The 12362-nt window shown below is 38.8% G+C and overlaps 2 protein-coding genes across 2 annotated transcripts; both read right to left on the bottom strand.

The window, feature by feature from the left end:
• Window positions 1-703: 703 nt before the first annotated feature.
• zmat1 (zinc finger matrin-type 1) lies at window positions 704-8253 on the bottom strand. The gene is made up of 7 exons (XM_062416625.1): window positions 8115-8253; window positions 4950-5056; window positions 4760-4843; window positions 4118-4257; window positions 3666-3943; window positions 2787-2877; window positions 704-2216 (listed from the first exon to the last, which is right to left on the bottom strand). The coding sequence occupies exons 1-7, from the start codon at window positions 8251-8253 to the stop codon at window positions 1187-1189; spliced, it is 1869 nt and encodes a 622-aa protein (XP_062272609.1). The 3' UTR covers window positions 704-1186.
• A 644-nt stretch (window positions 8254-8897) lies between these two features.
• Window positions 8898-9604, bottom strand: gnrh2 (gonadotropin-releasing hormone 2). The gene is made up of 3 exons (XM_062416624.1): window positions 9470-9604; window positions 9263-9346; window positions 8898-8936 (listed from the first exon to the last, which is right to left on the bottom strand). The coding sequence occupies exons 1-3, from the start codon at window positions 9602-9604 to the stop codon at window positions 8898-8900; spliced, it is 258 nt and encodes an 85-aa protein (XP_062272608.1).
• Between the last annotated feature and the right edge of the window lie 2758 nt (window positions 9605-12362).

The following is a 12362-nucleotide window of genomic DNA, read 5'->3' as shown; positions in this document are numbered from 1 at the left end:
GAAATCTCAATTTTCACAAAGTCAAACTAGATAATGCATCCAGGTTCATGAAATCTGTGAACAACGTAAAGAATTTTAAAAGGTGATGAAACATGAATTTTGGTTTGAGGATGCAGTTCCGAAGAGATCAAACAGCTTAAGTCTGGCCACCTTTAGTACGTGGACTACTGTATCACCATCATTGTTTACCGCAGATCCTTATGAACTGTGAGAATACTTGGAATTAACAAATACAACTATTTCCCCTACTTTTTATTACAACCATGGCCGGCAATGTCACCTGTTTGTTCGCAAACTGCCTCTGTTTAGTTATCTTGAAGAATCCTCAACTGCTTGTGTTTAATTCATCACTGACTGCATCTGAACAGGAATCTTTAAGTTTGTGAAGCGCTGTCCCCGTTTGAACTTTTGCACCTGTCTGACCCCAATGTGCTGTTTTGATGTGCAAATACACAAATACACACATCAACAAACAGACAAATGCAATGATATGCAATGTCTTAGCACTCTCCTGTTTCTGACATACGTTGAGTTTCTCTACATCCTCTTTAACAGCCCTCCTCCACCCATCGGTCTATCTGCCTGAGTCAAACCACAAACAGCTTCAAAGGAAATTAAATGGCTAAGCTTTAAACAATTATCTTTTATTGTCTTTACTAATGCGCTGGCTGAAGCTCAACAGCGCCAATCATAGGCTGCCAAAGGTATCACAATCTAACAAATCCTTGACAGGTGCAAATACATAATCACACACAATTTAACTTATTGGTGTGATAAGAGATCAAGAGGACTTCTTTTCTTGATCATTTCAAATGATAGGCAAGAAAATAATATGAGATTTAAAAAAAATTACAACCAACAAATAATAACTGTGCACATGAACTCACTTAAAGACATTATCAAGTGTCATAGTGAAAAATAAAGCTGATATAGTTGTGGGTATGTGTGAGAAACTCCTTCAAACACACTGAAAAAAGGTGAATGCATAAACATTGCTAGCCAGCTAGCACACCTATGGAGAACAACACTGTTGGGCTACCGAGGCTGACCGGGGAAACAGCTTTGTTAAATACTATCATGATTATTTTAATATACAATTTTTGAGATTTTCATGCTAATCATAACTTAAATGTTTTGCTTAAATGTCAGCAGTTCAGAAAAAAGACTTAAACTGGGTCTCTTAAGTTTAACAGCCTAGAATGGAGTCATCCCAAAGCTTCTCCTCCTCCGTCCTTGTGTCTGCTTTCTCTTTCGCTTTCTTCTTCTCTCTCCTGTATTTGGGTTTGGCTGGCTCATCCCATTCGCCCTCCCGCTGCTCAACATTAATTTCAGCCTGAATGCGCACCTCAGTCTCTTTTCTATTTTCTGTCATTTCTTCTGGCTGTAAATTGTCAGTCACCCTTTCCCCTCCTTCCTCCTCAAACTCCTCATCCCGGGATTTCTTTTCTCGTCTTCTCTGCTTGCCGTGATGTTTTCGCTTTTTTATCCTCTTTTCTTCTGACTCTCCATAATCGTCTTTCCTTCTCTCCTCTGAGTCATTATTTCTTACTCTCCTCCGTTGCTTCCCCCTCCTCTCTTCCTTATCCGAGTCCTCATTTCTTGCCCTCCTGCCTCTCTTCCTTCTGTATCTTCTAATCTTCCTCCTTTCTCTTCGCCTGTGTTCGCTGCTGTCACTGTCACTTGGGCTACTGCTATAGGAGGAAGAATATGAGGAAGAGGAAGATGATGAGGTGGTTGTATATGAGGAAGAGCTTGACTGCTTTCTGCGCCTCTTTCTCTTTACAGGCCAACTAGTGAACTGTGGAGAATTTGAGTGTGGGAGGACTGGAGGAGGGCAGCTGGAGTCCCAGCCCCAAGACGGCCACGGTGGGCCCTGATATGGAAGACGCCACCCTTCAGCTGGGTAGAAACATCCAGGGTCGGCGTGAGGAGGAGGAAAAGGAAGAGGAGGAGGAAGTGGAGGAGGAGGAGGAGGAGGGTATGAGGTGGGAGGAAGGCTGGGCATAGGTTTGTTCAGTTGTACGCTATCCTCCTGGTTTAACTCTTCTTGTTCGTCTTCCTCATCCTCCGTCTCAGCGTCGGCAGATGAAGGAACATGGCCGGTCTTGTGGACGATTCCTCGAGCCTTCTGGACCTGAATGTAATCTGCCAGTTCATCTGCAAATGTGCTGTTGGCTTTCTGTTGAGATTTGCAGAGGTCAATGACCTTCTTCTCCCTGTTCAAGAACATATTAACATGGATTTAGTTACTATTCGATCAAGCAATGAATGAAATCAAACTAAAGCCACATTATCAGAGCAGAAACATAAACATACAGAAACTTATAAAAAAAAAAAAACAACAGTTTATCAACTGCCTTAACTTAACAGGTCATCAAATCATTCCCTACATCTACATGCAGCAGACACACAGCAGTATGTCCATTTAAGGGTGCAGTTTATATGCCAATAGGAAAGGTGGATCATACACTAAATACTGAAAAAGAAAAATCCAAGACAGTCTCCGCCAGGAAAACATTTATGTTCACATGGAGTTTGCAATATTCAGTGTGGGAACAGCCCATCTATGTATGCATCACACCATCCACGGTCAGTGTGCTGAAAACCAGAACAATTAACTAAAAGTGCATAAACGCTACATTCAGCTGCAGAGTTGAGATGAAAATGATAATCTGACTTGTTTTACTTACAGCTTTAATCTTATCAAATTGAAGTGAATTGTAGCAGAGATTGAGAGTGTAAATATAACAGTTGACATGTGTTTGTCCTCAAATTCTTGATCTTACCTGATCTGATGCTTGTTTCCCTGCATGTGGGCCTGGTACATCTCCACAGAGTTAAACTGCACACTACACATCTGACACATGAGGGAGTCAGCTGCGGACAAACATACGGTGGGTGAGGAGGTGAATGAGGAATACAATATGAAATAATGAATTTTAATCACTCAAATACACAGTACGGCTTTCTTATCATTCTAGTTAGTGTCTAGCAAGTTTCTAAATCAACTAAAAATTGGTTTGATTTAAATGCAGCATGGACAATTCAAGTCACAAAACCCCCCAAAAAAATTATTAATGCGCAAAAGCTACGTAACTGCCTTTGTATGTTTTTCATTTAATTACGACACAGTAGATGCACACATAAACTGGAAATACTGTCACTGTGTAAGAACTGCAAACAGTCACTGACTAACTTAAACTCTGCAATGTTATAAATTAACAATACAATAAGACTGCCTCTTGTCAAGTGGGCTATCAAGTTCACACCTACCTGCTGATCTCCTACCTATTCCTGCTACCCCTGATGGAATAAAATCTTCATGGCTGAAGGGAGTTTCCGTGTTGTTTTAGGAGACTTGGAAGCAAATTCATCTCCTTTTTTTGTTTACTGGGCACTAATCTGTTATTTCCTTTTTATGTGTTTCATTCGGTTGCCAACGTCTATTGATAGTATTTACCGCATTGCATCTCAGTTATATTTAAGATGTGTGTGTGATATTTAAGTGTGTCTAACAAAGGAAAAATGCAACTCAACTATTTTTTTTCAAATCAATTTTGCCACTGAGCTTAATATGCTCAGTATAACGGTGTGCCACTGATAAAATCTTAATTTGATCCCTGCAGGGTCTGAAGCCCTTTGCATTACAACCCTTTCTGTGTTACCTTGTTGAACATTATCTCCAAGCTCTTTGAGCAGCTCCTGTCTAGCCTTGTTCCTCTGATGTTTGCGTCCATTGTAGTGCTGCAGAGCCATTTGCGGATTATTGAAGGAGGCCACACAGAGGGCACAGTACTTGTTAGAGTCCTTCAGATCCACCTCTGTGCTGGCTGCGGCGGGTGTTGGGTCCAGAGGATGCTCCATATCACCCTCTGAGGCAGATTGCTGGTCAGCATTACCAGAATCCTGAGTCAGACTTGGTGAAGTACACACCTCTGTGTACCTGTCTGTAAGTGCAATGAGAAATTATTCATTTAAGTGAATTTGTGGTTGACCCTCTAAATGTAAGCAGAGCTGGAGCACTGAGATTAATCATACTCTATTTTAATATGTAGTGTTAATCTGTAAATATTGTCACTTAGATCACTAAAACTTTTTATTTATAAATACACTACACTTGCCTGAGGGGTGAGGACCTTGTTTATGGAGATTTTTGTTGTGGACTTTGCCTTCGTAATGTGATTTTGCCACAACGGGAGAACTAAACACCATGTTACACATCTCACAGAAACGGTCCTTATCAGCCATCATGATCCACTGCAAAAATCATGCACAAGACAGATTTATGCTTTCTGACACAAAATAATGATATTAAATAAAGCAGTAAATAATAAAGACGTATAAGATCATTCCAAGTTCAATCACATCACTCCTTTTGTATTTACTCTCCATTGCTACTTGTGTCTGCTTTTATTTAGTTTAAAATGTTTGTGCTGGCACTCACAGTTGGGACTTGGCACCTTCATTCCTTACAGCAGTCAGTGCTCTGCATCCATCCACTACACTATTAACTCTCCATTATTCTTACATTTCCATTAATTATACTAGTATTATTATGTGCACCTCTCTCTTACACGATCATGTTGTAATGAAAAGAATATTATAACAGCACTTCAGTTACTACCTTTTGCATCCTGATCACTGGCTGGTTGGAGCATTATGGTTTAATTTCACTGTACTGTTATATTCATTGGTTGATGTTACAGACATGGATGCCATCTAAATATGTTAATAGTAAAATCTTCAAACAAATGCAAACCTGGGGTCCAGTAGGCTCTTTGTTCGTCTTCTCAGTTCTCTTGGATTGCAGGTACACCTTTAGCTTCTGGGCATGTTTCTTTCCCTGCAGTTAGGGGATAGAGGACATTTTATTATAAAGGCTCTGACCTTGTAGTCTCAATAAAACTGCATCACATTTCCATGACTATTGTCTTGGAAACTGCACAAACCTCATAGTGGGACAGGCGCTGAGATTCAAACAGCAGCACAGCCTCACACACATGGCAGTAGTCATCAGTCAACAGACCTTTCAGGAGCTCCTCTTCACTCTGGTCTGCTGTGTGGCATAACATATTGTTACAATTAAGCCACAATGAACAGAGACAGAGATGATTATATATTAATTAAGCATGATGACCAAGTAATAAGCTATGTACTAACATTACATTCATTTGGAAGATACTTTTGACCAAAGCAACTCAAGATAATGCAATGACCTACATTAGATAATACATAACTACAAAACTACAAACTACATAATTAACATTCGGTGAAAGAGCTGTACTAAAAAAGTCACATTGGACGGTTTTGATAAAAGACAGTTTTAGTCGGGACAAAATTTGAATCAGCATATTAAATACTGTCTGGATGTAAGGAAGGTCTCACCAAATACTCAAAATTATTTTATAGGCCAAAATACAAAGTCTGATGAGCACAGGACAACAGCTTCATTACATACTTAAAAGACAACTTCCTGTACCGAAAGAGTAGCGGTTCATCCTAAATCAGAGGTGTAGGTTCAATTGACTTTCACAATAATTCAGATACAAGATTCACGATCCCCCTTTTGAGCACATTTTAAGAAAGACACTAACCATTGTAAAATATTTTATATATCAACTAACTATAGGATTTTTAAGGATGACAGCAAACGTGGCATTCTTAAATAAAATAAATAAAAATGTGTTTCTCTAAACACTTGCTGCATGTACGTAATTGCTACCATGTGAGAAAATCAGACTTCATGCTTGACTGCACTCGTACTGCTTGCTCAGAACCTGATGCATGTTTACGTTTCAATGCACTGCTGCCGTCATGCAGCCTTTGAAGGCAGGAAGGAGGTCAGCCACTTTGACGAGACCTCAGAAGTATATCGTGCTCTGATCATGATCACTTTAAACATGCACTAGCCTACTAAAATACCCAAATCCAACATTCAATGCAAAAAAATTTTTTACAACCGTCAGGCAAAACAATCATGTAAGACTTAAAGTCAGCCAAACACAGTTGAATTTGAAAGCTTACTCAAAGTGGTTTCCTGTATCAACAATATGTTATACTTAAAACAGGCTTGTGAATTTTAGTAAGTTGTATTGACGATGTTCATTTAATGGTAATATTACATATATTTTTAATATGGCTTGGTTACAAGTAAATCTAATAATATGAAGCACTTTGTGAATGTGACCTGTGAAAGCTCAGAGTAGACGGACATATTTTGCACCAATTCAGCTGGAATGGTGAGAACCAGTTTGATTTATGAACCAAAGTTATGCTTCATGTCCTTTAAAGAAGCAAATTTGTTGTTGAGTACATGGTGGATTTGGTATTTTTCCATGAAACAAACTATATCCTTGAATACATTGTGGCACAATGTAGGCCATGGTTATCTACCTCTCCCTGTTGAGCATATGTTTAGTTGGAACTGCTGTGGCTCATTTTCCAAAATTAAGAAACAGTTTGTGTAGTGAGTTCAGTTTCATTTTTAAAATTCTGTCAAAATGACAGTAAATAGGAGCTATTACTGTTAAAACAACTTTGCCATAAATTACTACTGGTCTAAATTACTGAACAATGACATGGTGTGGCTCATGGTTTGAGACTGTATCCTGTATTGAGTTGACGATAGGACATGATTTATAAATATGCTTTTATGACCTGATGCTAACTCTCACTGAAAAATTGTATCTAAAACTCAAATGATCAGTTGATTAATCAGCTAGCCAATCAACAAAAAAAATATTGTTAAAAATGTTAACAGTTTAAATTATTAAGTTATTGATTTTTTAAATAAATATGTTCAATTTAGTGTCTTGACTGCAAATAAACACTTGCCTTTTGTCCATATATAGTCACATTTTTTAAAATGAATATTTTAGGGGTTTTTGATCAGCAAAAAAATAAATGAGAAATCTTTCATTTGATAATTTACTATGATCAATTGTTACTGGTTTTGTCATTGTGATTAAATGATTGACGACTTAGTCACAAAGTAACTGATATATTAATCAATACTGAAAATAACCATTGTAGCACAATCAAGTGCAAAGCTGAAGGGAAGCAAAATAATGCATTGGAAGTAAGGAATATTAAATACTGCCAGTCTACATAGTGTGCTGGCAGAAGTTTAACTTGCCAACCTCGACTGTATGTTGCAATACAATTATACACTCAAATACAATATCTGTACCTAATTATCTATAGGGCAACCTAATCTAATCTGCAAGTACAAAAACTATATATAAAACTATATAAGCTTTGAAATTGATTGAAATGTCTGCGGATACATTTCAAATATTGTACTTACCAAATGATTATCACAGTAGCAGTTAAAAAGAAAACAGACTGAAGATAGCGTATCTCAAAGTATGTGTACAGATGTTGAATAAGAGGAAATGTTTTATATCCACAATATTGATAAGTTTTATTCTACAGGTAAACAAGGGACAGATGGACATTTTTGACTGAATGACAGCTGATGTCTGTAAAGTTTGTGATCATTCATACTCAGTCAATCTGAGAGTACGGCATCTTTTTTTTAATTTTACATTTTATACTCCAGATTTAGCCAATAATGATTTTGTTTTGTTTTTTAAATTTCAGTTAATTGTTTTGACTGATTTAGTATATACTGACAACGTTACAATATATTGCCTGAGACAAGTTTGACATTTAGGTCAGTCACTAACTAAATGGTATGTTAATTACCTCGACCTGCTGTATAGGTCTACTTGTGGTATCCAGATTATTTCTATGATTAAACGCTGTTCGGGCTGGGGGCTGAGTGTGAACACAAGTTAGCTCGCAAAATCAGCAGCAGCCGTCCAACCACTTCCAGGCCTGAATTAACGAGCAACCTCTTCATTTTTGACGGTTTCCCTATCAGGATGGTCTAAGGAGTAAAATTGTGTTTTATTGGGCTATACCTTTCACGAGTCCTACACGCACGGACGGTATTAAATGTTAAGTAACTCCAAACGTTAGTAAGTGACATTAGCGTCGTAAGCTAAAGAGCTAGCGAGTTGAGGTGGCTAGCCAGTTAGCTACAAAGCTAACGTTGGCTCGACAGGTATAGAGCAATACGGCTGAAGTTTCACGTTCTAGACAAAACTCACCTTCAACCTGGGTACTATCTATTTTAGTGTTTATTACTTTGTCAGCATCTGTGGCAGAAGCCGCAATAGGGGTACTGATAGTGATGTTTTGAGCGTCTGACTCCGCAATATGCGGAGTACAGACACTTCTGTCGTCCATCGTTTTCCCTATCTGTTCGGCGCATGCGCACTAAAGTTCTTCTGTCTGTTTGAACCAAACATGTAGTAGTGCCGCCCTCTACTGCATATATGTGCCTTAAAATCATTTTCATAAATAAATGATCATATTTTGAAATTGGTTTTAAAAGTGATTAAAGATGCAGATGCATATTTTAAATGCATCTTTATATTTATATGTTTTTATTTGATATTGGATAAAAGACAAATATGGTCTTTTGTATTTGAATATAACCTTTGAATTAAACTGATCTGAGTAAGTCATATTGTTAAATTCAGGAAACTGTCAGTTTCCATGATTTCTATCTGATAAAGGTGGCATTACTTTATTTATACTTCTACATTATGTACATCCTTGAAATATATTCACACCATATGCCACAGACAACCCTGGAGACCAAAAATGAATAAAAAAATAAATTAATATCAAAATAGACTACTTTATTATGGGACATATTTTCAACATTTGTTTTCCACAAGAAGAATCCGACTAATGCTGAAGTACAAATTTACTGACAAATATAATAAATATGACAGATCAACATAAAGCTGTTACAAGTCAAGACACACACACTGAAGAGGAGGGCCAGGTCACTCAGTAGAAAAGCAGTGACGGATGGAAAGTTGTCACTTTCTCTTCTGAAGCTCTCTGGCTAAGGCATCCAACTGTGAAGACAGCCATTTGGTATAACATGAGAGTCAGTCACACAATATACTCAATGCAGTAAGCCTTACTGCTTTAGTAAAACTTTTTGTTTTTATGTCCAGCCAGTAAATATGTGAGATATTATGTCATTAGGATGGCATCTACAGATGATTTATAATATTTTTTTATTAAAACCAACCAAGGACATTATATCGACAGATATTTATGTACTAAAAAAGGCATTACTAGATCAATTAGTATTACTATGAGGCATTAGGCAGCTATTGTTTGCACTGGAATGAAATTACATTAAACAGGGTATTGTTAGTCTCTGTTTTTGACTTACAAGAATGTTTCTCAGAAAACTCCTCCTCTGGGGTCTCAAGTAGCTGCATTCCCCTGCCTCGCACAGTTTGATCTCCTCTGAAATCTGAGAAACAGTGGAGATATGAGGAAAAAGTAATGAGATTACAAATATCTCCATTCTCAACAGAAAATGCTCAGTGAATGACCAAACGTTGCACACTGGCACACACAAACACTGGGTCCTGACCTCTGGTGTGCCAAAAGAGTCCAGCTCCCTCTTGCCTCCTGGATACCAACCATGGGACCAGTGCTGGGCGTTGGACAGCTGAGCCCCCACACATAGAAGCAGCCCCAGCAGCAAAACCAGCCGAGATACACACATGATATTTCTTCTTTACCTATAGCCAGAGAGGACTTCAATTAATGACACCAATCATCTTTGATCCTTCAGTGTCTGATGTAAGAAATCTAAACAATATCAAAAATATTGAATTCAAACACATAAAATATACAGTATTGTTAATAAGTTCATACATATCTGGTAATGTTGCTATGATTTTGGCTAAGACACAAACATGCTTTTTAATATTTTGAACATAATGATAAGAATTCTGATATCCTCCTGCAACATGTTGCATTTTGCATAAAGTATCTTTTAAAACTTCATCATAATTAATAAACTCATCACGTTCATGGCATTTACTAAATCTTTGTTACATAAAACCTCATTATATGGTGTTCCTTTTTTTCCTAGCTTCTCACACTCGCTTAACTGTAATTAATGATTATGATGATGATAATTAAACATACAAATAAATGTCACAGTGAATGTAAAACTACTGAATAATACTGGTCCCCAAATATCAACAGCCCCCATCTATTAAGTGAGGAGCTCCAACAACATACACTGTATTTATTATTTATGTCATAGACAGAGTGCAGTAAAGCACTGTATGAATGTGAGTAAATATCCTTACCTTAGTCTCAACTGACTTTATTTCGTCTTACGGTCCTCCAGAGGCTCACTCTGCTTGTCCTTCAGTTGCTCGGTTGCTAAAGTATCTCACAGTTTCACAGGTGTATTACTATAGAGATTCTCTTCCTCCTCCTCCTCCTCAATATATGTACCAGTCTAAAGAGCCCCCCTCCCAGTGCTCATTACCATTATCGTTCCCTTTGTGTCCCACCCATCACTGACCCGTCTGGGCCCTCTATTCCCCTGGTGAAATTAACAGTCTTTGGGGACAAGAGGTGCAGAGGACCTGGCCAGTTCCAATTATCATCTGCAAACATCACTGACACCCCCCATCTGCTCACATACATCACCAATCTACTCTTCCAAATACAGGCACTCTGATTGAACCATGTAGTCAAGTCAGATGTGTTGCTGAAACATGATGCATAAGCTTAGGAAAAAATCTTGGAGACAAAAAGTGTAAAATATGTATGGCATATATAGTTCTATGAGAAAATTGTTTGGGAGAAGCTTTTTATTATATTTCCAAATATTTGGGTTCAAACACAAAACTAATGTGTTAATTTCTGTCCTCTCTAGGCTGGGCCCTGCCTGACAGTTATCTAGTATTTAAACACAAATCAAACTACAGTGTGTCCTTGTCAATAGGTAGCTCCAATTTCCTGTCTTTTTGCACCAGTTTTGATCTCAGTGACCCATCACACATCCCCACTCTGACCCTGTTGACCCTTCAGTCAGGGAAAACACAGGGACATCAGATGGCAGGGGAACAAACACTGTGGATTCCTGACCAGGCCACAGATGGCATCCCTCTCAATTAGAGGAGGGCAGGAATTTCCTTTCCAGACTTTTAGATGCAGAACCAGTTCTTACTCAGGAAGTGACTGAGCAGCGTGACCTGCTGCCATTGACTCAGTTGATCTGTAAGATCCAACATGGTGACGCAGGACTGTTTGTCACCAGGGACTGGATGAAGCAAAGTGACCCTCTGGATGTGTCACTGATGAGACATGATCCCTGCTCCCAGACACACGTGTCAGTGTGAGGCGAGAGCAATTACCCTCTCAGAAATCTTAAATAATGAAAATTTCCAAATTCAAAAGCTGCTGATGGGTGGCTTCATCTGGAAAATGTTTTAGTTAGAGCTGCTCTGAAAGGAAAAGAAGGAAAACAAAGAAATAGTTGTTCAAAGCATGAATTATTGGTGAGTTATAGGCAGGTTTGACTGGTTTCCAATTACAGTATGGCTATATTGTAGTTTTAGTTGAAAGCATCACATCTACCCGGGCTTCAGCCTGACACCTTGGCTTGATTATTTTGAGATCCTGTCACATTTGTAGGTTTTTAGACAGCATTCTATTGACATGGAGTTTTTTTTCTCCATTTTTAGTATCACAGTGTTTAGAATTTTACTGAATATCCCCCCGATGGTGGGCCCTCGCTCACCCATGCCACCGCAGGGCCTGAGGCATGGCGGGGCTGTGGCGTGAAGCAGAAAGTGAGAAAAAACCTGGAAGGAGGCCAAAAATGCAATGTTTCGTTCATTTTCGTTCATCCAGTCACAGGTAGTTACACATATGGTCTGGTGTGGTCTGGTGTGGTCTGGTGTGTTCAGGGCGGCCACTCATCAGTCATGTGAAGTTTGGAGTGAATTGGATAAAGCATGGAGTTATGAGAGGTTGATGGTTCATCCACCAGGGGGCAGTAGAGTGTAACAAAACACAAGCGGTTGCGTTCAGGGTGGGACAGTGATTACACATGTGAAGTTTTGTGGAAATCGCACAATGATGATGTAAAATATGGCACTTCCTGTTTCCACTAGGGGGCGACACGAGTGAGATCGCCTATGAGCGAATGGAGACGTTGAGGTCGGCACCCTGGACCTGTGTACCAATTTTCATGATGATACGAGTTCAATAAAGCCATCAAAAAGCCAAACGTATTTTCATGGCGAGGAATTGATGGTCGCCGCGTCGCCACACGGACGCCATTACTCGTAGCTTCACAGTCTTCATAATGTAGCTTCACCAACTGGTTCTGAATGAAGTTGATGGGGCAAAGTATGTAATTTTAATGAATCTTAGTTAACTTCCTGTTACTACCGGGGGGCGCTATGAGTTACATGGGAAGTTAATATATCGGGACGTTCAGGGCGGAGCCATCA

The sequence above is a fragment of the Scomber scombrus genome, chromosome 3 (genome assembly GCF_963691925.1).
Source record: "Scomber scombrus chromosome 3, fScoSco1.1, whole genome shotgun sequence".
Taxonomy (NCBI): Eukaryota; Metazoa; Chordata; class Actinopteri; order Scombriformes; family Scombridae; genus Scomber; species Scomber scombrus.
This window is presented reverse-complemented; position numbering and strand designations above follow the sequence as displayed.